Source organism: Peromyscus maniculatus, chromosome 1 (assembly GCF_049852395.1).
Source record: "Peromyscus maniculatus bairdii isolate BWxNUB_F1_BW_parent chromosome 1, HU_Pman_BW_mat_3.1, whole genome shotgun sequence".
In the NCBI taxonomy this organism is placed as follows: domain Eukaryota; kingdom Metazoa; phylum Chordata; class Mammalia; order Rodentia; family Cricetidae; genus Peromyscus; species Peromyscus maniculatus.
Window position 1 is genome coordinate 166,282,609 of NC_134852.1, and position 26,355 is coordinate 166,308,963.

At 39.6% G+C, this 26,355-nt stretch overlaps 1 protein-coding gene across 9 annotated transcripts in view; it reads right to left on the bottom strand.

Annotated features, from left to right (window-relative positions):
• The window catches only part of Tle4 (TLE family member 4, transcriptional corepressor), a 141,384-nt gene that overhangs the window by 5,938 nt on the left and 109,091 nt on the right, over positions 1-26,355 (bottom strand). For 4 of the 9 annotated variants that reach the window (XM_016006412.3, XM_016006374.3, XM_006970130.4 and 1 more), the window contains 8 exons: positions 23,338-23,427; positions 13,387-13,506; positions 12,497-12,550; positions 11,928-12,080; positions 10,634-10,766; positions 9,919-10,112; positions 9,332-9,408; positions 1,015-1,264 (listed from right to left, as the gene is read on the bottom strand). In XM_016006412.3, coding sequence (XP_015861898.1) covers positions 1,015-1,264; positions 9,332-9,408; positions 9,919-10,112; positions 10,634-10,766; positions 11,928-12,080; positions 12,497-12,550; positions 13,387-13,506; positions 23,338-23,427 — 1,071 coding nt within the window. The remainder of the gene's footprint in view (positions 1-1,014; positions 1,265-9,331; positions 9,409-9,918; positions 10,113-10,633; positions 10,767-11,927; positions 12,081-12,496; positions 12,551-13,386; positions 13,507-23,337; positions 23,428-26,355) is intronic. The other 5 variants (XM_016006573.3, XM_006970133.4, XM_006970132.4 and 2 more) reach the window with 2 other exon arrangements.

Genomic DNA, 26,355 nt, shown 5'->3' on the forward strand with positions numbered 1-26,355 from the left:
TGTTCCCTTCTGGTTTAATGAGCCATTTATACTTATGACAATGATAAAATAGATTAATGCTACAAAATTACATGAAATTAAGGAAGTACTTAAACTTGATCTACAAAATTTAGTACCAAGATATTTAATCTTAATTAGCACCCAAATGCAAAGATCTAGTCCCACTCTCACCACCAAATGAAGCAATTGAAGATGTAATCTGCACATACAGATCACATGGGTCTGCAAACAAACCATTACAATTCACCAAGTTCTGAAGCCCTGGCATATTTTGCTGAGGACAAAAGGTCCTGGTAATGAAACCATATCACAGTTAAAGTCACTTGGCAGCTGACACTTTTGGCCTAGCTTTGTTATGTATGATTAACAGGCATTGTAGGTTCAATGAAGAACTATCAATAGGAGGCAAGACAGGAAAAATGTCTCCCTGTTCATGAGTTTACAGAAATCTTTTTTTTTTTTTTTTTTGGTTTTTCGAGACAGGGTTTCTCTGTGTAGCTTTGAGCCTTTCCTGGAGCTCACTTGGTAGCCCAGGCTGGCCTCGAACTCACAGAGATCCGCCTGGCTCTGCCTCCCGAGTGCTGGGATTAAAGGCGTGCGCCACCAACGCCCGGCTGAGTTTACAGAAATCTTATACACATTTAATTATGTTAGATTAAATGATGTACTAAAAAAGATTATTCTGATATAAGGGAAGAAAACTAAGCTATGATTTCCTGTGCAACCCAAAGATAAATGATAACAGATCAGTTAAGGGGGTTGGAAGCCACATGAACAATTGACTTAAGCAAGTTTTCAGGTGTGTTCTGGAAGAAGCAATGTGTGAAATCTTAGCATTCTTGAACCAAGTGATTACCTTTGACCCTGGGGACCGGGTGAACACGAATTGTACAGGTGCACATAGCCCACATGAAGAACTGGACCATTCTGAGAGAAAACCCTCTACCTATCTTCTTGGGACTGCTATGGTTCTCTCACCATCAGGGTCTTTCTTTGTCACCCCTGCTCACTTACCAGGCAGTCCAGCTGAGAGACGGGGCTCTTGTTGCCAGGGTGGCTGATGTCCCAGACCTTTACGCAGCCCTTGCCACCCGTGTACACGTGCCTTGTGGGGTTGCTGATGGTCACCGCGCACACCACCTCCCCATGGTTGAGGGTGTTGATCTGTCGAGCATGTCGGGGGATCCCGGGTCCAATGAGGGCATCGGGAGGAAAGGGGACAGGCTGCATCTGGCCATCGGCACTAACGTGAAAGGAGTATGCTCTAGGGCACAGGAAGGAAAAACAGTAGGAGGATAAAGTAAAAAGCATTAGCTTTTGCTTGTTTTCTTTTGAGACAGGGTCTTATGTATGGTTGGCCTCATACTCACTATATAGTGGAGGGTGACCCACCTGTCTCTACTTCCCATGTGCTATGATTAGAGGTATGCACTAACATGTCTGGTTTAAGCAGTAATGGATACCAAAACCCAGGTTTGATACATACTAGAAACACACTCTATCAACTAAGCTACTTTGCTTGAAAATGTTATTAAACCATTCAATATAACAAAAGAGAAAGAAAACCCTTCCAGTGCCACTTGAGATATGTTAAAACAACAACAATAGATCTGGTACTGAACAATAAACTTTCAAGTCATGGGGCTTGATCCATAACCAAATACCAACTGGCTGTTTAATAGTTGCTGCATGACATCAGTAGTTACCTAGCCTCTCTGAATGCAATTCTAACTTAAAAAAGAGAGGATGAGTCCATAGCTTACAGAGAACTAAGTGGGATAGCTAGCATCAAATATATACAGTACTTATTTTTTTTCCACTCTTAACCTTCATTGCTTTGTATTTTTCAGTGGTTCCATGGCCTGAAACAGATTTTACCTATATGGATTAACTCCAACCAAATCAGTTATTAATGGAGATGACTAAGCTAAAATTATGAAGCTCTGAAGAGTTTGAATTTTGTAGGTGGAAATGTTGAGATGGCAGATATATATGGCCAAAAATACAGTTTTAACACATTGATAAGACTCAAGAATCACAAACCCTAAAAAATACAAGAGGAATGAGAACTTGAAGAAGTGTCCTGCCTGACAGCCCCAAGGCCCACCTGACTTTTTTGTGTACAGCACTTCCATTTCCAGTTCACACCCTTAAGAGTCCTTGGTGTGAAAACTTCATCAACAGACTCTACTTTAGGACACAACTGTTAGCAAGGGAACAAGTGAGGCTGCTGGGATGCAGGTCAACTTTAGGAGAAATAGATGCCAATAGCAGGTGGGAAGGAGCTGAGCATATCGTGGTAGCTCTTAGGGACCACAGTCCTGTTTTTAGAAATATGTACCATACCAAGTGAAGGCACAGTGGGTGTATGAAAGACAAAGAGCTTGGACTAAACCCTGTGCAGTATAACAATCAAAGCTGATATAGTGTGATGGTTTGAATGAGAAATGCCCCCAGGTTCTCAGGCATTTTAATACTTTCGTTACCTAGTTGGTGGCATTATTTAGGGAGCTTTAGGTGATGCACCCTTGCTGGAGGAAGTATGGAGGAGTCTGAGATTAAAAGCCATCTGCCACTAGAGTTTGCTCTCTGTTTCCTGCTTCCATTTGAAGATGTGTGCCCTTAGCTACCAGCTCCAGCCACCATACCAGCCTTTTGCTGCTTCCTTGCTATAATGGACTCTAAGCCCTTTGGAATCATAAGCCAAAATAAACACCTTCTACAAGTTGCTTTTAGTCATGGCATTTTATTACAGCAACAAAAAAGTAACTAAAATCAATAGTTTATAGTTCCTTATTGCAAAAGTCTAGGCTGGTTATGTTTACAAAAAGTCCATTATTAAGGGCATGCTACAGCTGCTTGAGGGAAGGGTTGGGAAGCTGAGAAGCCATAGACAGAGGGTATTTTCTAAGTCAAATAAAGAGGACTTAGAGCCACACCAATTGTAACCTCAGAAGAGTGAGCTTATGAGGACTGTGAACACAGACGGTGTGGGTGCTGGGTGCAAGAGGTGCAATTCATAGGACCTGGTTTAGAAAGGCAGTTAAGGCTACACTGGATAGGATGCTTAGATTCTGGAGTGACATTTAGGGTGATGCTGAGAGCTTTTAATAAAGGTAGCCGAAACCAAGTAATGTAGATTTTCACTAGAGATGATCCTGGAAATAGACAAAGCCATCAGGGGCTATTCTTATGAACACTAGTCACACTCTAAGCCTTGTGTCAGGTCTTTAGGAGAAACTCCATCAAGGTAGAAGATGGGGTAGATTCAAATAGTGGAGGCCTGAAAGAAGCAGGGTGTTTACAGATACCAGAAGTCTAACTCTTCAAGAAACTACAAAAAAGGGTACTCAAGAAACAGAGCTAAAATCTACAACGATTGAAGTGGTGGCTTGTAGGCTGTGAGGAAAATGAATAGGACCCTTCTCAGGGGGCTACAGGGGAAAAAGTGACTCCAGGAGAGCCCGTTCTAGTTCAGGCTTTAAAGAAAGGCTGGCCTGCTGAAGGAGGATGATTGAGAAAAAGCTAATTGATGTAGTAGTTAAAAGGTCACAAAGACTGAATCTTACAGGAAGAGAAGGAAGATTATTCCAAGTTCAGGTAGTGCTGGTTTTTCAAGACAGGTTTTCTCTGTGTAGCCCTGGTTGTCCTGGAACTCATTCTGTAGACCACAGTGATCTTGATCTCAGAGATCCACCTGACTCTGTCTCCTGAGTGCTGCGCTACCACCACTCAGCTGTTATATGTTCTTAATGACAATTTCTTTAAAAAAACAAAACAAAACAAAAACCCTTCCAAGAACCCCATCACTAAATGGGTTTTAAAGAACCTAGAATTTAAATAGTTAAATAAACAAATAAACAAACAAACAAACAACTTTCCTTCAAGGTTTTAGCAAAATTTCCATCAATATAACACTGAGTACCTAGAATGTGACCTTCTGGAGCCCAGCTACATGAAGGATTGGAAACAATACTCTTTAGCATATTTATTACTAAGAAAGCTGAGTTCAGGTTTCTGGGGAAAGCATGGCAGCTTTCCATTCGTGGTGGTAGTGGAAACTTCTGGTCAAGACTGAAGGAAGAGAATCGAGCACAAGGTTCAGAAGCATGGTGAGCCAGACAAGCTGTAATTCCACAGTTGCCAAAGTGGCCACTGCTTCTTTACATATTCCAAACACAATTAGACTCCTGTGGCTTCAAGGCTGACCTGCAGTAAGAACCTTCAACTTACCCACTCTACTACTTCTGCTGACTACCTACTTGGTAGCTGTTAACAGCAGCTGAAAAAAAGAACTGTACCTCTTCTCTAAAAGAGCCCTTCCATCTCATCTCAGTTCATATGGAACTCAGAGGTATTTGAGTTGTTATTTGATTAATCCCATGACCTTGTTATTTAGTCACTGCTTGAAATAGACCAATCTTTCACCTTCAGAGTTCTTGGTCAACAAAACTTGTTAGTCAGTCAACCACTATTTGCAGAGCATACACAGGTACACAGAATTTTATGGTAATTGATATTTATGTCTTCAACTCTCAAGGAACTCAAAGTCTAATTTGCCTTGTTTCCCTTTTTAATCAGCCAAATATTTACTGAACAACTTGGCTATGGAGCCAGCACTGTTTGATGCAACTGGGACATTTGGGATAGAGTCTGTAGTAAGTTGGTCATAGAAGGAAGAACCTTGTTTTTATTCAGCAGATAGAAGACAAAACAAGAGTCAAGGACAGCCAGGCGTACTGAACACTGAAGGGCAGGTGAAATGGGGAGAAAAAGAACACAGGAAGACACTAAGGCAACCAACAAATACATATATAATACTGAAGTAATAAGCAAAGGGAAGTTAGAGAGGAAGAAATCAGCATAATTTTATTTACTCTTTGAACAAATGGACATTGTAAGCATCAACTGTGAACTAAGTACTATTTAAGGCCCTGGAAGTTACTTCTGCTTTTTTGAGACAGGATTTCTCTGGCTGTCTCAGAACTCACTCTGTAGACCATGCTGGCCTTGAACTAAGAGATCTGCCTGTCTCTGCCTCCAGAATGTTGGGATTAAAGACATGTGCCAGCACTGCTGCTTTGGAAGTTACTTCTTTAACTGAATGTTCATTATTATTGGTGGGCGTGCTAACTGGTACAGCCACTGTGGAAATCAGTGTGGAGTTCCTCAAAAACTGATTTATACCACCCTTGGGCTTATACCCAAGGGATTCTACATCTCACTACAGAGATACTTGCTCATCCATTTTCATTCCTGCTCTATTCACAACTGCCAGAAAGTGGAAACAGCTAAATGTCCATCAACAAATGATGGATAATGAAAATGTGATATTACACAATAGAATATTTATTCAGCTGTTGAAAAAAATGAAATTATGAAATCTGCAGGTAAATGGATGGAAATAGAATTAGTCATCCTGAGGTAGCTCGGATACAAAAAGATAAATATTACCGGTTTTCTCTTACATGTGAACATCAGCTTTTAAGTTTTAGATATCAGTGTTCCATTCAAAATATCTAGGGATTAGGTAACTAGTAAGTGACTAAGAGTCTTCCAAGGAAGGGGAAGCAGAATATAGTGTTATAAAGGCATAATGGAGAAACCAGAATAGAAGGATTAAGTGGGGAGAAGGATGGGAGGGCAGGGTAGAAAAGGGAATATGGGGAAGGATAACTAACACTAACGGCCTTTTGAGAAACCATATGGAACCCTACTACTGTGGAAGCTTCCTAAAATATATACATACATAAAAGGAATTTAAATGGAGTTAACACATAATAGTAGAGGTAATATTCCAATTAGACATCATCTGCTACTAAACAAAACTCCCAGTACCAGGAATGTGTTACAACTCTTTGATTAAAGGCATCATATAGCCAACCCTACACCCTGGCCAACATTATAGGATATTGTCAGTGCTATTAGTTACCACCCACAACCTGATGGTTAGGCCCTATTGTTGATGATACCACATACTTATGTCAGTGAATATGCAAAAATTGAGCTGCTGCCCAACTAGAAGCTTCATCTTCTGCTGATTAGTGTTCATAGTGCTGGAAAACACTATATATGCTACAATCTCATTCAGCTATGAGCCCTCTGAGCTACAATAGTGACCTGCCTGGAAAATATATCCACTGATACGATAGAGATACAAATCTTATGGGAGTAATTAACTACTTTCTTATTAAAGTTAAGGTTCATACTCTATGAGATGGAACTGATACCTGACACTGTTGATGAGGCGAAAAACCTAAGACTACATAGGTCATGGGCCTTACGGGAAACCCTACTAGTTATTATTTTGCTAAATGAACACAGCAATAAAACAACTCCTAATGACATACTGTTATACCCATAGATACTCATCAGTGCATTGCTCAGCCCTTATCAGAGAAGCTGCTTTCTTGCAGCAGGTGGTAATTAACATAGAGACCCACAACTGAACAATGTGCAGAGTGAAAGACTTTGGGGTGCTCAGTCCTAAATGTGATGTCTGTATTACATCCCTCCCATCAAAGCTCAGGGATCTATGTGGAAGAGGAGGAGGAAAGAATCTAAGAGCTAGAGGTAGTATATCCAAGGGAATAGCATTTTCTGACACAACAGAGCTGATGCATATATGAACTCATAGCTACTGTGACATTATGCACAAGACTTGCACAGAAAAGGGGAAGTGGGCACAGAGTCCCACAATTAAGTAAGAGGCTATTTACAATTGATAGCTGCTGAGAGGAAAAATCTTGACTGCAGCGATATTGAATGTATCAATCATTCAGCAGGGCAGGCCTCATGCTCAGAAGTAGTTGGTTAATACAATATTGAATCTGTATTTATTTGTGTGTGTGTGTGTGTACTTTCTGTTTGTTTTGTTTTGCTGAGAAAGAAAGAACATGAAGTTGGGTGGGTAGGGCAAGAATATGATCAAAATATCTTGCATTTAAAAAAAGGCTGAACCTGGAAATAACCTAGATGTCCCTCAACCAAACAACTGATAAAGAAAATTTGGTATATTTACATAATGGAGTATTACTCAGCGGTAAAAAACAGTGACATCATGAAATTTGTAGGCAAATGGATCTGTTCACACATCCTGAGTGCGGTAATCCAAACCCAGAAAGATAAACATGGTATGTACTCATAAGTGGATATCAGACACAAAGCAAAGGATAACCAGGCTACAATCCACAACTGCAGAGAAGCTAGGTAAAAAGGAGGACCTTAAGAAGGATATACAGGGATCACTCCAGGAAAGGGAAACTGGGGTGGGAAACATGATGGGTCGAATTGGGGGAGGGACAGAGAGGGAGAGCAGTGAAAGAGATATCTTGACAGAGGGAACCATTATGGGGTTAGGGAGAAACCTGGTCTTAGGGAAATCCCCAGGAACCCACAAGGATGACCCCAGCTAGGCCTCCTAGCAATAGTGGAGAGGGTGACTGAACTAGTCTTCCCCTGTAATCAGATTGGTGACTGACTGACTACCCAAATTGTCATCATAGAATCTACATTCAGTAACTGATGGAAGCAGATGCAGAGATCCACAGTCAAGCACCAGAGGGGGAGGGGGGATTATAGGACCAAGGGGGGGGGGCGCATTAAGATCACAATGGAGAAATCCAGAGATAGCTGACTTGAGCTAGTGAGAGCTCACAGACTCTGGACTGACAGCTGGGGAACCTGCATGGAACCAAACTAGGCCCTCTGAATGTGGGCGAGAGTTGTGTGGTTTGATCTGTTTGTGGGGCCCCTGGCAATGGGACCAGGACTTATCCAAGGTACATGAACTGGCTTTTTAGAGCCCATTTCCTATGGTGGGATACCTCGCTCACCCTTGATGCAGGGGGGAGGGGCTGGGTCCTGCCTCAACTTGGTATGCCAGACTTTGTTGACTCCCCATGGGAGGCCTTACCTTCTCTGAAGAATGAATGAGGGTGGGGTTTGGGGGGGGGCAAATGGGAGAAGGGGAGGAAGGGGTAACCGGTGGTTGGTATGTAAAATGGAAAAAAAAATAAGAAGGGGGGGAAGAGAGGCCAGATACGGGTAACTTATACCAATCGGGACTTCTCAACCCACAATTGTGAATCAATGCATTTTTGAAAATTGTATTAAAAACAAAGCAAAACAAAATTAAAAACCCATTCTGTCCTGCTTTTAAAGAACTCATATTTAAGTGGGGAGAAGCAGACAATGGTTATAAGTAAGCATTCTAAAGTTAGGCATGATGGTGCCCCTCTGTACTACCAACCCAGCACTTAGGAGGTAGAGGCAGAAGGATCAACAAATCAAGACCAGCTTGGGGTACACAGTGAGAGTCTATATAAAAAAAAATTAGAAAGAGGAAAATGACAGTAGGGAGGAAGGCAGAGAGGGGTGCTATTTAAAGACAGTTATGGCAGAATGCTGTAAGATGGCATCTAACAGAGACCTGAAGTGAGAAGGTGAGTCGTAGAAAATGCTGATAGAGGATGACCAGTGAGAATAAATGCCACACAAACGAGCAGCCAGTGGAGCCTCTGGGAGAGGGAGTCTCCAAGGGCTATTCAGTCATGTCTGGACAGTCAAGACTGGGGATGCAGCATATGCATGGTAGGTACAACTCAGCAAAGATGTCAATCAAAGACTGTGTGTGCAAGGGTATTTCCTAAGGGGGAAAAAAAAAGTTTTTTTTTTTTCTTTTCTGATTTTTTTTTTAGGAGCCAAATACTTACTTTAAAAGTTTTCTTTGAAAACCAATCCAATTAGAACTGTGTTTAGGTAGTGGGGGAGGGGGAGGAGAAGAGTGCAAATATACTGAAACCAAGACTGTAGAATGGGATGTGGTGAGACTAGAATGTAGAAAAAGAGGCTGGAAGAGGTATGTTGTACTTGGTCTGTTATCGCTCCAGGGGAGTGTGAACAGACATTCCAAATGCTCAGCTCTCAGTAAGGAAGCCAAATGAGCAAACTACCTTTTCTGGAAATAGAACTGAGCAGAAGACTGTCCTGATTTTTTTTGAAATTTGGCGTGTCTGTTCTCTACATGTTCAAATTCTAATCATCTAAGTTTGCATATAAACATCACACTTTCTGAACAACAACTGCCTTAAAATCAGCAACAGACATGAAGAAGGCCTGACTGCCAGAGCTGCCTTCACAACTTACATTTTAATGTGAAGGCTTGATTTTAAACTGAAAACACCAAACTCCACCTTATGCCTTGTCTTTTGCTAAGAGAAAATGAAAAATACTATGAAGCCCTATTAGTATTCAGCAATGCCCAAACTCCAAAAGTCAAGCAGGGACCAGAGCTTGGTACAATGAATCCAAAGAGATAAAAGGTACTCACGGTTTTCCTCCTGGAATGCCTGTCAAGTTTGGAGGTATTGCTGGCACACGCATATGATGGTGTGGATCAAATCCCACCTAATATTGTCCCCATGGAAAACAAAACAAAAAAGAAAAAACAAACCCAGATTCACACTTGCTCTACTTTGCACAACATGGCACCTCAAGTCTAGGAAAACAGATCATTTGAAAATAAGATTTGAGACATTTATAGAAGTATTTATTGGTAAAATGACAGGATGCTTAGGATTTAATGGTCATTTATTCAGGACTAGAGAATACAAAAATATTACACTACTCATTATTGAAACCTATTACAGAAACAAAGGCTTCACCATATTTTTTCTCCTTGTGGCCCAATTTTGTAGTTTAAAATGTCAAAATGGCTACTATATTTTAAGAAGTCATAAACTTTCTCATCTTCCCAAAGAAAAGACATAATCAAGAAATAATCCATGTATCTTAATTTATTAAAAAAACACTCAGATTCTTTGATAAATACTTTGTATTATATAAACTACATTAAAAAGAATGCAAGACCATGCTGTGTGTTCCCAAATTCTAACCTATAAAAGCAGGTAAACATACCACAGGTGATCTTCCATAGGCTGCTGCAGCTGCGGCTGCTGCAGCAGCTGCACTCATCTGTGGGGAGATGTTGTGTAGTCCAGCATAGGCAGCTCCAGGGCTGGTCAGCTCCCCATTCATCCCAGCATGGGGCACAATCCCAAAGGGGGTTGGATATGGACAAGGTACAGCCATTGGGGTCCTCAGGCTAGATGCTGAAGAGAAAACCAAGAACACAGAAAACTGTAGTAGCACATTGTTTACTTGGTTAATAATATAATCCATAATTCAAATGAACTCATTTTACTATTCTCAAAATCATTCAATCTTTGGAGTGGTTCAATCATCCATCCCATTTTCCTGAACACTTAACCTCTGCTAGACATGGGTGGGGCCACATGCTTAGCTTGGAATATTTACTTTACCTAACAGTCAGTGCTGGTTATCACTACTTTTAACAGATTACATTACTTAAGTCACTTAAAACAGACTTAAGTCTTTTTTTCTTTTTCTTTTCTTTTTTTGGTTTTTCGAGACAGGGTTCTCTATGTAGCTTTGCGCCTTTCCTGGAACTCACTTGGTAGCCCAGGCTGGCCTCGAACTTACAGAGATCCGCCTGCCTCTGTCTCCCAAGTGCTGGGATTAAAGGCATGCGCCACCACCGCCCGACCAGACTTAAGTCTTTTTTAAAACAACTTTGTACAAATAAATATACAATACTTTCCCCCTTACTAACCTAAGGGGTCCACACCTGGTGGCTTTCCAGGCACAGGCCTCAATCCGGGAGTAGAGTTACTGCCAGGAGTAGGTGCATCAGTTCGTGGAGTAGGAGTATTGGATTTTGAAACAGGAGTAGTAGATTTTTCATTCTAATAAGAGACAGAGTACATCAGCCAGGAGAACATGACTTTAAGAGTTACTTTAATATTGAAACAGTAAGCAAAACGAAACAGAAAAAGAAGTTGAAGAATTCCTTCAGCTTCTCTTATATCTTGCATTGATTAAAAGTAGCTGGCAAAGAACCAGGAAGGTAGAGTTTAGGAAGACCTGAACTGAAGCTGATCTGAGGTCATTTTTAGGAGCCTGATCTCAGTCAGAAGCCAAAGAAATTCACCAACCATGAATTCTGATTGTGGGCCACATACTGTTGGCCACAGTTATGCCAGCCTCTAAACACACTGTTCACGTACTAAAAAGTTCTCTATCTGACTTGATCCTCTCAGAAAACAGCCACACATGAATCATCATGGAACCCATAGTAGAAAGGAGAGGTCATGAAGAGACAACCAGAGTTCCAGAAGGAAAGACAAAGGAGTTAAACCCAAACCTTACTCAGGCTTTCTTTCCATCCTACACACATATATTCTGTATCTGCACACAAACAGGAGAGTCTTCCTATCACTTATCTGTGAATTCAAAAGGTCACCAAAAACTATATATGGCTTTTTTTAAAAATGAAAATAAGCGGTGAAGTTTAAAAAGAACGAGGATTTGCCCCACACAAATGCAATCAACTCCACAGCCACATGAGTAGGTTTAGGGACAGTACCTTGACTAGTAGGCAGTTCAGTCTGGCATTTGTGTTGAGTCAAAACAGACTTTTTCTAAGTGACAGGATACTTCTGAGGCAGAAGCTAAAATTATCGCAGCTGTGTATAGCTGGGCAATTCAAATGCAGCCAGTAATAAAATGACTGAAACCCCAAACCAAGTTCACCAGAAACCACAGACAATAAGACCACCTCTCTAACTCCAGTGTGTTGTTTTCAACTTTACTAAGATGTTTTTCTCTCTTTTTCATCCATTATCTCTCTCTTAGACTTACAGAAAGACTCAGTAAGCAAATACCATCCATTCAGTAAACCTTTCTGTTTCAAAACATCTTTTCTAATTAAACTTATATCTGAAACACATACATCATCATTTGGAAATCCAAGCCCTATGGAAAAATATGAAATACATAAAAATTGAAAAATCAAAATCCAACAACTAGTTTGTAAGTGGCAATTCTGCTAAGGATGGGCAGCTTACAAGGCTAAGCTCTTTGGATTTGGAGGAAGGGGTACTGCTGGAAGATGCAACAGAGGCGGGGCTGATGGGGGCATCTTTCTTGAGGAGGCGTGTCTTGTCTAGGCCATTCTCCCTGGGGGAATGTGCTGGGCTTCCTCGAGGGGATGATGGATCCTGCAAAGAAAAGTTTAAAACTCACAACTGACTCACAGCACCCAGGTCCTTGACTGGGGTACTCTTCTAACTAAAAGTACTTAACAGCTTGCTTAAAAGTACAAAATGTTCTGAAAAAGATAACAAATTTAACTGAAATTGCTAAAGGAAACATCTGGTATTGAGGTCAGATTCTAAACAAAAACAAAAATCAAAAAGTTCATTAATTTGCAAGGAGCATCAATATAATCAGTAGGGTGACCACTGACACCTGTGAATTTCTTGAGGTGAAAGAGGATAGTGGCATTTGAAAGGAAGGAGCAGCACTTTTGAAAGGCACAGCCATGTATAAAGTCAGTAATAGTTTCTCCTAAGGAGGACACTAGCCTTTGTTACAGCTGCAGAGCAGCAGGAAGTGAAGCTAGCCACAAACATACCTCATTGGACACATCAACTACTAAGTTGTCATCACTCTTCTCACCATCACTGTCCTGCACAGAGAAGTGAGAAGCATTATCTCCACCCTCCAGTAAAAACAAGCAACATCACAGTTTCCACTCCATTTATGTGCCCACATCAGGTCCTTATGTGATGAATACTGTACCAAACACACAAAACATTTTACAATGTACTCTTCTTTATTCTTCATGTTGATGTTATGAGCTAGGAAATGATTCCATTTTCCATTTTTGAAAAACGGAGTACAACAGCTTATTACTGTAAAACACAGAACACAAACTTTCACACCCACCTAAACACAGACTACAAGTGAGGTGGGGTATGGTTTGGTCTGGCAGCAGTTAAAAAATCCGAGTAAGTCATTGCATGGTTAAATGTGAAGTAAAAATCCAAAGTTTGAGCCCATAGTCCTATAAGGAACCAGCTCCACACTTCCTATCTAACATGCTCCCTTCTCTTATGGGACCTGTCTAGACACTACAGGAAAAGGAGCTTCAATTCACGTGAAGGACATTGTAGATGTCTAAGCTAACCACATAAAGTTCTGGAATAAACTACCCTAACAGAAATAATAATAACCTAGTATACCCAGATCTTAGATTAGGTGCTAGAGGAAAGCACTGTGGTCATGCATACACACGTACACACATACATGTATGTTTGCGCACATAAACATAAACACATATATAGCTTCAGCTAGTTGATGGAGATAGCTTGAGATACAGCTATACATACCATACATTAAAAAAATCTCTTAAAGCACATTGTTTATCCTATATTCTAGAATTGGCTGGTAATGGTTAAAATTACCAGCTGATAAAGAACAAGACAAATTAACCTCCTCCAAAGCAAAGGTGGATGAACTTACATAGCGAGCTGCAATTTCCTTTTCTTCTGTTTTCTGTTTTTTGCTTTCTGAAGAATAGTCTGTAGAGTTCCTGTGTTTCTCAGAACCTCGGAAACTGGCTGATGGGGATACCGAAGAGCTCTAGAATTAGAAATAGAAGCAGGATTGAAATAGATCATTTACTTATGAGAGCATTTAAACAATTTGTTGTTTAAACAATTTTTGTTGTTGTTCTATAGTACATGCCTGGGAAGCTATTAAGAGGAGACAGGAGACAGAGGAGGAGATGAAAGGAGAAAGACAGAGGTACTGGGGAAAGAAAAAGAGAAAGACAAAGCAGAAAGATGAGTAGAAGAAAGAATAAAAAGGACAGTAGGCTGAGTACAAACTCTAAAGAGCAGATCTGGTCTCAAGCACCTCAAGCATGCTGCTTAAGACTTTCACAAAGTTTGGAAAGGAAGAAAACACAAGAAACAGCACCCAGGGAAAGACGGGCTGGCTTTCTTTGTTTTGTTTTATATTTGAAACTCCCACAGAGAAACTGAATGCAGTTGAGCTGAAAGGATAACCAGTAATTTTTCAATTAAAACAAATTCAAATGGGGAAAACTAATCATTAAGGATTTGAACAACCAAATGTGGTGGCCATGTGATATATAGATCATAGTCACAGAATATTTTCCTCAGCTTACATCTACAGCCTGGAACACGCAGAAGCAAGGAGAGAGAAAAAAAAAAAATCCCTGCAAACATCAATTGTATTTCTGCATTTTGTTTCTGGAAACCCTAAAGTCACTGTGGCCAGAGCAGAGGAAGTGGGTTCATGTCTCAGGAGACCACAGTAAGGAGTTATGTGTCTTAGGCTCAGGCCACAGACGTCACATCTGTTCTTTCAATAGGCGCTTAACCTGAGGTGTTCCTAACATTGGTGACAAGATTTGAAGCCTGAGAAAGGTGGTTCTCGGTCATGAAAGTCAGCTAATTACTGAGCACATATATGCTAGCTTAAAACTATGGATGGAAAAATGAAGACCAAAACTACCCTCAAGAATCTGCCAGTGCCATGGGCTAGGGAGATGGTCCAGTGGCCTCAGTGCTCCTCTCTAGAATCCCATGTGAATCTGGAAGGAACAGCATGAGCCTCTAACTCCAGTCCTTCTACAGGGAGATGGAAGGTAGAAGAGAATCTCAGAAGGCTAGAAGCCAGGTGGCCTGCTATACACAGCAGCACACAAGAGACCTTGTTTCAAAAAAGGTGAAAGGCAAGGACAAAAACCTCAAGTTGTTCACTAACCTCCACACACATACTCTACCCCAACCACCAGCCCAACCCCCACACAACTTTGGACTAAATGACAGAAAAGACTCTGGGCATTATTCAGTAAGGACAAAGACTAAAACAAAGCATCACAAGCTAAGCTATTTCTAATTTTTGTTATTTGTTTTTATGGTGATGGGAATCTAACCCAGGGCCTTGACATGACAAATGCTCTTTACCATTTAGCTACATCCCCAGCTCCCAAACAATTGTAAAAGGAGGCTAGGTAATTAACTTATAAGTAGTTCCATTTCTAAGTCATAGGCTTGACGTTTTTGCTTTACACTCTTACCAAACCCAATTTAGTATGGTTTTATGGCTATTGAAGTCACACATGAAGACCACTAGTTTCCAGCCAAAACTTCCTAGCTAGTTATCACCCTTAATAGTCTCCATACTTCTGGAATTTTCTATTTCCCCAAAATAGATTCAGTGATCTACCCTTACTCTTCTTTTAAGAAGGCAACTGGTTTCCTACAACCTAGGAAAGACATCTGAACTCCTGAGTTTGGCTGTATTCCAAAGCCCCTCTACAAGTCCCAATCCATAGTCCTGATCCTGCCCCACTCCATCAGCGCACTGAGCATGTTCCTCAGAGCTCTACGTATTTTCACAGCATCTGTATGTAGCCTTACTCCATGGGATTACAGAAGTGTCCTTTTGCTCAGTATCTTTTAAAAGCCCTTTCCAGCATAAAAAACAACTCTTAAGGTCAGTTTTTAAAGCTTCCTCAGATGCTTCCAGGCAGAAGTAGTTACTCGCTTCCTGTTGTTCCCTTAATATGCTGTTCATTCAGTGAATGGAGCATGTGCAACAACTAGACTGCTGCTTGTTTAGAAAACTACTTCCTACTTCAGACTATAGCTCCCCTGAGATGGGGCACCCAGCAAGGTGGGCAGCACAGAACTGGCCAGGAATGTTTTTAAACACAAAAAATTCCACATGACCCTTGGACATGTGTTTCAATCTAGTTCAAAACCCCTGAGATAATTAAATGGGTGGGAAGTGGGAGGGCAGGGTAGAATAGGGAATTTGGGAAGAGATAACTAACACCTGACAGTCTTTTGAAAATATCACATAGAAGCTTCTTAAAATGTATACATACATAGAAAGGGTTTAAATGGAGGTACCTTAAAATTGGGGGTGGGGGGTGGATCCCTAACTAGATACCATTACCAAATAAAAACCCAGTACCAGGAATGATTTACCTCTTTGAGTTGTTGGCCAATGAAATCCCATAGACTCCTAAGCATTACAGTTATTCCCATTGCTCTTGGTTACCATCCAGAAAATGACAGTAAGACCCTATTGCTAAAGACACCACACACTGAGTCATAGAATATGATGAAATCAAGCCAATACTAAACTTGAAGCTTGATCTCTACTGGCTAGCTTTTACAGTGCTGGAGGGAACAATGTATGTTTCTGGAGAAGAAATGTAATTTGTACTCACCTGTAAACTTTGTAAACTACAACAATTACCTGCCTAGGCAGAGATGGCCACTGGTGCAACAGTGGTATGACTGTTAAGGGAGTAATCAACTACTTTCTGATTGGATTTAGGGTCTGTTCTAGAAGACAGAACTCACAGCTGGCACTATCAATGAAGCTAAGAACCTGTGGCTAGCTAGGTCATAGGCCCTGGGGAAGAATACACATAGCATTAAGATGACTCAATCCCTTATTGCTATACTCATAGGTCAGCAAAATCTCTCAATCCTTAACACAGAAGCTACTTGTTGCAGGAGGTGGCAATTAACAGACTTACAACTAACTGGTCAATAAGCAGAGAGTGAGAGACTTTGGAGTGCTCAAACCTAAATGAAACATCTGTATCATACCCCACCCCTTCAAGGTTCAGGGATCTATTGGCCAAGAAGGCTGACAGACATAATGGAAACTGTTTTCTGGACATAACAGATATACATAGGAACTCACAGCAGCTACAAGAGCATACACACACAAAAGGCATATGGGTGACTGGGGAGGCAGAGGTGGATCTGAGGAGTTGCAGGTAGGGATGAACATGATCAAAATATAGTGTATAAAATTCTCAGGAACAAAAACATTCCTTAAAGAAAAAAAAATTAGATACATTGAAGAAGGTCACTAAATGAATTTCACAGGATATCATTTGAATAAAATGTGCTAGGGTGCCTTGGATCTATAAAACAAAGTTCCACTCTTCATCTTATTCCTTTACCAATGAGATGCCTTCTCCTACTAAATGTGCTATTTCACAAAGAACCTATGTGTGGGTGTGGGTGGGTGGGGTGGGGGTGGGTGGGTGGACTTAATGCTATCCGAGCCTTCTGACACTCTACTTCCAGTCATTTCAACTTTCTTCAAAAGAGGGAAAAAAAAAACAATTTCTAAACAATAATGAATACATTCTCAGAAATTAATGCTAAAAAGTAATGCTTGTTTAGCTTTTCTGGTTTGTTCTGGTGAGACAAAGTTTCTCTGTGTAGCCTTGACTGTTCTGGAACTCACTCTGTAAACCAGGCTGGCCTTAAACTCATAGAAATCTGCCTATCTCTGCCTACCAAGTGCTGGGATTAAAGGTGTGCACCACAACTGGCCTTGAGCCAACTCCACACAATGCCTATTTAGTCTTAGTGTTTATTTATTGTCACACATGTAAAGTCAAATAGCTTCTTTTTTTCTTAAGATTGCTGTCTCTTGTTTATGGACAGCTTTCTTTCTTTTGTATGTATGTATGTGTGTGTTACACATGAATATCTGTATTTAAGTTTGCATGCATGTGCTCATGCATATGGTGTTTGATTCTGGGCGTCTTCCTTGATCTCTTTCCACTTTATTTAGGCAGGGTCTCTTGCTGAACTCAGAGCCAACAATTTGTGCTAGTCTAGCTTGCTCTAGAAACAGAGTGTCTTCCTCTTAAATGCTGGGATTACAGAAGGGCCACCATGCCCACCTTGCTTACATGTGGGTTTTGGAGATCAGAATTTCACTGAGCCATCAATCTCTCCAGACCCTTGTATTAATTTCATTGTAGAACAGAGTTACACATTTGATCTTGCTAGTAAAATAATAAAGTAATTATCACTAGCATTTAAAGGTTAAGCTGCACTATGAATACTGAAGTGATCAGTGACACCCTAATAACATAACTGCTCTGGAGTCAAACTGACTTGGCATGGGTTCTCACCACATAGCTTAGTTAGGTTGTTATTTCCATAGCTTACTACTTAAGATACTTACTAGAACTCCATCATGGCACTGTATAAATCTAAACATTTAGACTCTTTCAGAAAAATATTTTCATTACAATTTATCATAATATAAGCAAATATGTTACACATGGGTAGTCATAGAAGCAGATCAATTTAGAAGTAAAAAATAATCTGGATGTTCATGTTTTATAAAGCTCTGCATTAAAAAAATCCATTTTTAATGGGAAAAGAAACAACATGATGTGTTTCAAGTAAAAAAAAAAGGGGGGGGGGTAGGCAGGCACCAAGAGACTACAAAGGAAAAAAATACAAACTTTTATGTTTCCTATGAAAAACCCCAATTATACTGGCAGCATAAATGTACTTTATGTATATTTATATTCCTAGTATTAGAAAACAGACTTTTTCAAAAAGGAAAAATTCCTTTATCTCATTTTAAAATCCACCTTAGATTTTACTGGGGCTGCTGGCCAAATCTGCTGTAGAACACTAATACCTCCAGCAACTTGAAATGGGTGGCCCACACCTGTCTACTTCCAGATCAAAGACGGCATGTATGGGAAAGAGTTCTATAAAGTATTCTCCAAAGAAGGTTGTATTAATATAATTAGCTAATTTTAATAACAGGGAACATACACTGTAATAGTAGGCAAGAGCACTTCTGGAGTCAGACAGTTTGGAGTCTTCTATTTAACAGCCCTATAGCCCCAGGAATGATGTTTACCCTTACTCAGTCTCTTTGTAGTCTGGGATAACAAGATACTATCTTCACCTACTCTGGGCTTCTTTGAGGATGAAGAAGAACAATTTATACAAAGCTCAAGAAATAGTTTTAGGCACACAGCCTAGCCTCGCAATGACAGTAATGCTGATACCTCATTGTATACTGTGGTTTAGTCTATTCTCTTTATGACAGACTGGAAAGGAGAAGGTCCATGTGAGGACTATTCTAGGCACTTTGTAGTACTTCCCCTCAACACAGATATTCCAATGGCCCACGATGATAGGGTTTCAATTAACCAAAGCACATCTTTCAACAGTCATAGTAAAGTTCTGATTCTATATGGCAGAGAAAGAACTACAAATATCATGTTCACACGGGATTTCCTAATTCGATTTCAAATGTCCACCAAACTAATTTTGCTTTCTATTCACAAAGGTGCTATGCTTAAGTCATTCCTGCCCACTTACAGATTATAAGCAGAAATAATATGCTAAAATTTGAATGGACATCTAAGATTAAAAAAAAAAAAAACCTAAAAGTTTGGGCTGGCAAGATAGTTCAGCAGGTAAATGTACTTGCCACTAAGTTTGACAACCTGAGTTTATTATCTGGAACCCACATAGTGGAAGGTAAGACAGGAACTCCTCCTCCTCTGACCTCGGTGCATACTCTGTGGTAGGTGTGTGCCCAAACAAACAAACAATGTGGAAAAAAATTTCTAAAGCTCACTGGCCATGGGTGGTTGGTTGCCTTTATATCTACTAGGTACAAAAGAGTAAATCAGTTTTTAGACAGGAAAACAGGTACAATGAAGAGCCAAGGAGCATCATGAAAATCTGATTAATAGTTTGCTTTGCTTTCCAGGCTTCTTTTATTCTTAACAATAATCATTTAGATGACAAATTACGCTGTTACTCTAACTGAAATGTAGTTCTAGAACTCTTAAACCTTAGAATGAGTAGGTCATGGTAAGTTTAGAGAAGCCAGAAAAGGAGGGCCAATATACCCACAGGTCCTTTACTGATGTTACAACCAAACTCCCGAATGTACATTTCCTCTGCAACCTCTTAGACAAGCTGAAAATGCATATCTATACCAAAAGCAAACAATGGTGACTTTCTTTTTATAAGCATTATTCTTTTGTCTGAGGGTATGTATGCACACTGAGGGCATGCCTGGTGTCATTAATAACCTGAAACTGGAGTTATGAATGACTGTAAGCTGTCAAATGGGAGCTGGGAACTGTACTCAGGCCCTTTTCAGGAGTAGTAGTGCTCCTAACTACTGAGCCATCTCCTCCAGCCCCTGAATTCAAAAAGCCATGGTTTTGCTGTGTCTCAAAGATGAAGCACTGCACATTTTACAAATACTCTAGGAGGTTTTGAAATAAAGTTGACAGCCCAATAAATTTATGTATACCAAACATTGTACCATATCCCAGTAGCATCTGATTGATATTTTTATTGACTAGTATTAACCAAAATATTCATATTCCCAGAGAGCAAATAAATAAACTTCAGTTGTGAAAAAATCTAGTATCTTAAAAATGAAAATCATTTGGTCAAAATGCATGTCTCACATGACAATTCAGCACATGCAGATTTATGTAAATTAACTAAAATTCAGAGCACACTGCTACTGACTGTGGCAAAGATCTGAGTCAGTTACTATTGTCAGTTTATTGCTCATTACACCAAGACTTCTATTTAAACGACCTGCTTGATTAAGGATGTCATAAAAAGCACACTCTGCAGACAATCTCACAGAATTTGCTTTTTCAAATTAACATAAATCAACACTCACCTTCAAAAATGATTGGAACTTTTTGAAGATCTGCCCTTGTTAAAAGAATATTTAATACAATTGCCATATAATGAAGTCTACTGTTACTACAATGTTTTATCTTTGTAGCATATGAAGGGCATACTCTTAAAGAATTGTTGTTGTCTTTCTGCTTCTCTTCTAGTAAGAAACTTGGGTCAAGACAAACTGCTGCATAAAATCAAAATAACATCTTTTGAGTCAATGTCTCCAATTTTTACACTGTAGACATAAAGTCAGATTGCCCTGGGTTCAAGACCAGCCTGCATCACTTATTACCTAGGACAACTTACTAAAATTCTTGAAGTTTTCATTTCCCAGCAGGTGGGGTAGAGTGGAGGCATTACTCTAAGGTCTCAATAAGGACTGAAGAGTTCATATTATGAGCACAGTACTTAAAATCTATTATAATACTCTTGTATGAAGAGCCAATCCTCTTTGGCAATGGCGGAAACTACTGTACAATCTTTACTCATCCGCTTGCTCAACAAGGATTTACTGAATATACACGAAGTGAAGAAATAAGGAGATAAATGAATTCCACAGCCTGACCTCCCATCAGAAGTCAAAGTATTTAGAATACAAAAGGCATATGCATTGTTTTCCTTCATGAACTAGAAAGACAGCACTTTGATATGTAGTCATTTGTACTTTGTTTTTGTGGTCTCAACATTACATATTACTTGGTCAGGATAAAATGCCCTAATAATTTATAAGGTATCAATACAATTGATTTTAAATTAGAACATTATCTTAATGTCCTCTTGAGGTTTTTTGACTGTTATTTCCTCTTCCTGGAATAAAGATGTTGGCTCTGCACCAGAAATTTCATTAAATACATTTACTTTTTCTGGCAAGTTCAGGGGCAAGAACATGATGTTTTGATGCCAAAGATATGGGCCTGATTCTTATACAGGTGACTTAGTTTTCCTCACTTGACAGTCACCCTGTATGTGGTCCAAGTTGTGGGCCACATGAGGAAGCAATGGTGCAGGGTGTGTGTGTGTGTACAAATACTTTACCTTGATTATCACAATTTTAACAGCAACTGTAATAAATATTTGCCAAGCACATACCACTTTGTATTGCACACAAATGTTTAATTGTCCAGTCCATCCTGTGCCCTTCAATTCAATGGTCTTCAGATTTGCAAAGTTTAACATTGTCATGTGCTTTTGTTCTTCAAGAATTCCCTGCTCCCATCAACAAGATAGTTAAAATATTTGTATGTGTATTCTGCACTAATTAGTTATCCATATTGGCAATTTTCTTTTGGACAAATAAAAATATGTAAGATATAGCCTACACTACTCTTTTACTTACTGCCATATTACTAATGCAACTAATACTAACTCTTACCTAATGGGGTATATAAATCTGACTGTCCTAAAAACCAAAGTGGCAAGATTTCTGAAATTTCTGGTATGGTAAATTGCTTAACCATCTTGTGCTATATTCTGGTTTTGTTGTTGTTGTTGTTGTTTGTGTGTGTCAAAATATCAGTATAATTACAACAGCTGTTTGAAAGAATTAAAGCAGGGTAATGACCTAGAACTAAGCTTTGGCAAGCCATATCTTAATGTATTAGGATCTTTACCTTGGTCTTTTTGTGTTGTTATTTCTCTAGTAAACTATGTTAATCTATTTGGAAGGCTAAACATAAATTTTTTCAAGTGTTAGTGCCAAAGAACCTCATATATATTCTTCTGTGTTATTCATGCAAAGGTCCTATACAGTATCTGATAGCATTTCTGCAGGAACATAGGAGGAATAACAATCAACCAATTTAAAGATAAGCTCCTAGTAGTTTTAAGGTTGTTAGTCTGAACCTCTGGTCTTCATTTTGGGACAAAATAGCTAGTTTTTAATAATTACTGATTAGATTTTTCAACAAAAAGTGATTTGTTTCTCAGAATAGAATTTGCCAATAGAAATGTAATATAGCCACACATGTATTTATTTTTCTAGTAGCCACAGTATTAAACACAAAAGAAACCATAAAATTAATCTTAGTCACATATACAACTCCAGACATAAAAAAATACCGTATCAATTCACAAGCAATATAAACATTTGAGATATTTTACAATCTCTCTCGGCTAGTACTACACTTTCAAAGGGAGGTTTGCAGTTTATACTTATAGTTCATCTTGAACAGGCCATATTTCTGTTGCTTGAAAGGTGTGTGTGGCTTATGGTTACCATATTAGGCAACACATCCAAAAGTTTTCAAAACACAAGAGAAACAAACACCCATTGACACTGCAAGTCCCCAGCACTATGATAGGACAGGTAGAACAGTCCTTGTTTACTTTCCCTAATTTCATCTAGAAGTTTCTTTCTTAGAGCAGACATCCAAGTCTTTTCATTTTAGAGTTTGATGCAAGTTCTGCCAAGAACTTTCTTTTCGGGCCTGTGTGGCTAAACATTTTTTCAGTTTTTCTGTATCAGCCAACTGCCATATTCTGAAAGTTCTCCACCTGTGAAGCCAGGCCAGGTTCCCCTGTGAGTCCCATCTCAGCCCCTCATCTCTCCTGGTATCTGCACCACTGCCTCAATTACAGCTGTTGAACAAAGGAACACAGAGTATGCTCTCAGACACATGTGATTTTCATTATCTAGATACTGGAAATTATGCATATGTAGCAAGCATATACTGTTTGATAGTAGTCTTTTGAATCCTTGACATTCAATATAATCACTTCTGTGTTCTCAATAGTTGTGTGTCTGTGAAGCGGGGTAGGTGGGAGTTTGTGTAGGTACATCAAAGGAAGGCTTTTAAAAGTAATTCTGAAAGTGAGAGGGTGACGATTTCCTGAACTAGGCTGAAAAGGCATCAAGAGAAAACAGTGGAAAACATAAAACTGAAATAGAGGTAAGTGGTGTTGGGTAGAGGTGAATCCAAACTGATACCTTTCTCTGTTGCAAATCCACCAATCTAGGGTGCAGGTCTTCCTTCAGGGTCTGTGCCAGCCTTGCCTCTGACTGCATATATGGTGAGTGCTGTTGAAGAAACATACCAAGGCCACCAATTTCCTTCATTATTCTAAAAGGGATACATTTCTTGTAGAAGAGGGGCCATTTTCAGTTAGCTTCATCCCTGTTGCTCATCATGTGGTCAGTAGCTTTCTACAGCTAGGGAGAAGTACTTTTTAAAAAATTATTATTATTATTATTTTACTTAAGACTGACTAGTGAAAAGGCTAGATCTCAAGGAATCATGTCTGAGAGACCCACCACAGGAAGAATACAGCCACCAGTTGTTTTTCTGTGATGGTCATTTAGAAAATAACAATTCCTAGGGATTTCTGCCTAATGGTTATACCTCAAAGGAAAAAAAAATCATATTTCCCCCATTGGGCAGTTAAGTCATCACATACAAATGGGAAAAAAAAGGCTAACTATAAGACAGAAAGATGTAGTACTTATGAGAAAAAGCTTCCTAGTGGTTGATTTTTTAAAAATATTACTGGTTACCTACTGTTTTATGTCAAATTTTAGTATGTAAAACAATATAATGCATTAATAGTAACTGTGATTGATGGTGACTCAAATATAAAGGGATAAAAACATAGGAGATAAAAATACTTAGATGTATGTGCAAAGGTTTAAAGAGAAATGACTTTAAGCAATAGTTTTCAATGACAGCTAGATTTGCAGACATTTGACAGGGTATAAAACTCTGGAAGAAAGGTTGAGTCACCAAGCCTGCATCAAGATTACTCTGGTTACCATATACCCACAAACAACAAAAATAAGATTCAGCTGATTGTATTTCTATGTCTGTGCATACACAAACATCCATGTACACATATTTAAAAACAACAAACAGGGAAGAAGAGGCTATAAATTTGAGAGTTGGGGTGTGGGTGCATGGAAAGAGTTGGAGGGGCTTGGGAGGAGGGAGGAAGGGGAAAAGAGAAAATGATGTAATTATATATATATATTAATTTAAAAAAAGATTACCCTGGTTAAACCAAGAAAAAGCTTGGCACTAACAAGTGATGAAAGTCAAGTCAAAATTGCAGCTTACTATCTCGCCCTCTTCTCAAACAATAAGTAGGGCTGTTACAATCTGATGTCAAATCTTAGCATCCCATTCTACTTACCATAGTAGACAAGTATGAATACTCTCCCTCTTCCCCATCTCTCTCTCTCTCTCTCTCTCTCTCTCTCTCTCTCTCTCTCACACACACACACACACACACACACACACACACACACTCCCACCCCTCTTCTCCATCCAGACCTACCAGCAACCCTTCTGTTTCTGTCAATACTTAGTCTTGCTGTTGGCACCATGGGCTAAAGAGGCTGTTGACCTTTATTCTAACATGTCCTTTCTGGGTTAATTACTTTTGTATATTTGGTGTACCCTATGACATTTAATCACTACAGTGCTACTCAGTAAACAGAACTGAATGAAACTAACTGCAATTCAGCATCGAGCTAATTGGTGCAGTAATAGCAACATGCTGAGAATGGACTAGGAGAAAATACTCTTGCAATATGGAGAAATGAAATGAATACTATTTGATCAATCACCATTTTACTAAGAAGAAAGAACTCTAGCCCAGGGTTACACTTTTGCTATTAAAGACTAAATGGCTCAACAGACTTCACTTTGTAATGCAAGAACAATGCTGTGTTTGCTAAGCAAATGAATGAATATAAGTAATTTGCAACCCAGGTATGGTTTCTGTGCTCTAGTCTCTCTTCTCATATATGTACATATCTGCACAAACATCCCATCACAAGGCAGCCCTCCAGTAATAAGGCCAACGGCCTTTGATCTGGCAGGTAGCTTGTAGTACCTGAGGAGCAGTGGTGTTTCAGAAGATTCCAATCTAGGGCTTTCAAGAATGTCTCCAAGAACAAAGGATTAATCAAATGGCACATCACAGATATTTGGGTCACTAATGAAAGTTTTCCAAACAAGTACTCACTAACTTCTGTCCACTGGGAATAGACAGTGGGATGGAGAGGACATTAGCTGCTAGAGTATAGGGACAAAGGGATTCGGTGTAGAACTTTAGTCCTAGCTAGTAAAGAGAAATCATTTAATCAATCAGGCTTGTGTTCAGATGTCAGCTATACCCTGAGCTGAATGTTGGTAATATGCTAGATACTTGTGAAGGCGAACAAAACATCAGCTTTCCATGGCATAGAATCTCAAAGAAGAAGTACATAATACAGTAAGCATGTGCTCTGGTATTTAAACTCTGGTTTCAGTTTTAGGTTTAGTATATTTGTCAGCTATGTAATTCTGGGTTAGGCAACACTTCCAGGCTTCTACTTTCAAAGCTGCTCAACAGAGATAAGGGTTTATGCCCTACAATGATTGCGGGCTACAGTCTGAATGTCTATGTTCCAATATACGTCCTATTGTCACCTAAAGCCCAATGTGTTTATATTTGGAAGTAGGGCCTGTGAAAGGGGATTAGGTTAAGTGTGGAGCCTTATGAGTTGAATGAGTGAGCTTATAAGACAGCTAGAGCAAGCATCTGCTCTTCCCACTAATAGGAAGAACACAGCCAGATGCTGCTTATGTCTCAGAAATGGGCCCTTAGTAAAGACTCTTAATGGGAGGTACCCTGACCAAGACTTCTTAGCCTTCGGAACTTCAAGAGGTATAGTTCTATTGTGGAAACTATCTGGTTTATGGCATGAACTAAGGAGGTGAATGAGAATTACTTGTGATAATTACATGAAAGGGAAGGTATGCTGCCCTTCCTTCTCTGCTTACTTCTGGAACTTGCCCAAAAAGGCACAGGCCAAGTTCTGGTCAAGAACCCACTCAAGGCATCTGGAAGCTGAGAGACCTGCTGTGAAGTATGGAAAGAAGGTAAAGCTAACTGAGAAAGAGCCTCTTTACTTCTCCAGACGTAAACAGAAGCATGTTCTCAACTCTGCCTCTAGCTGCACACTTAG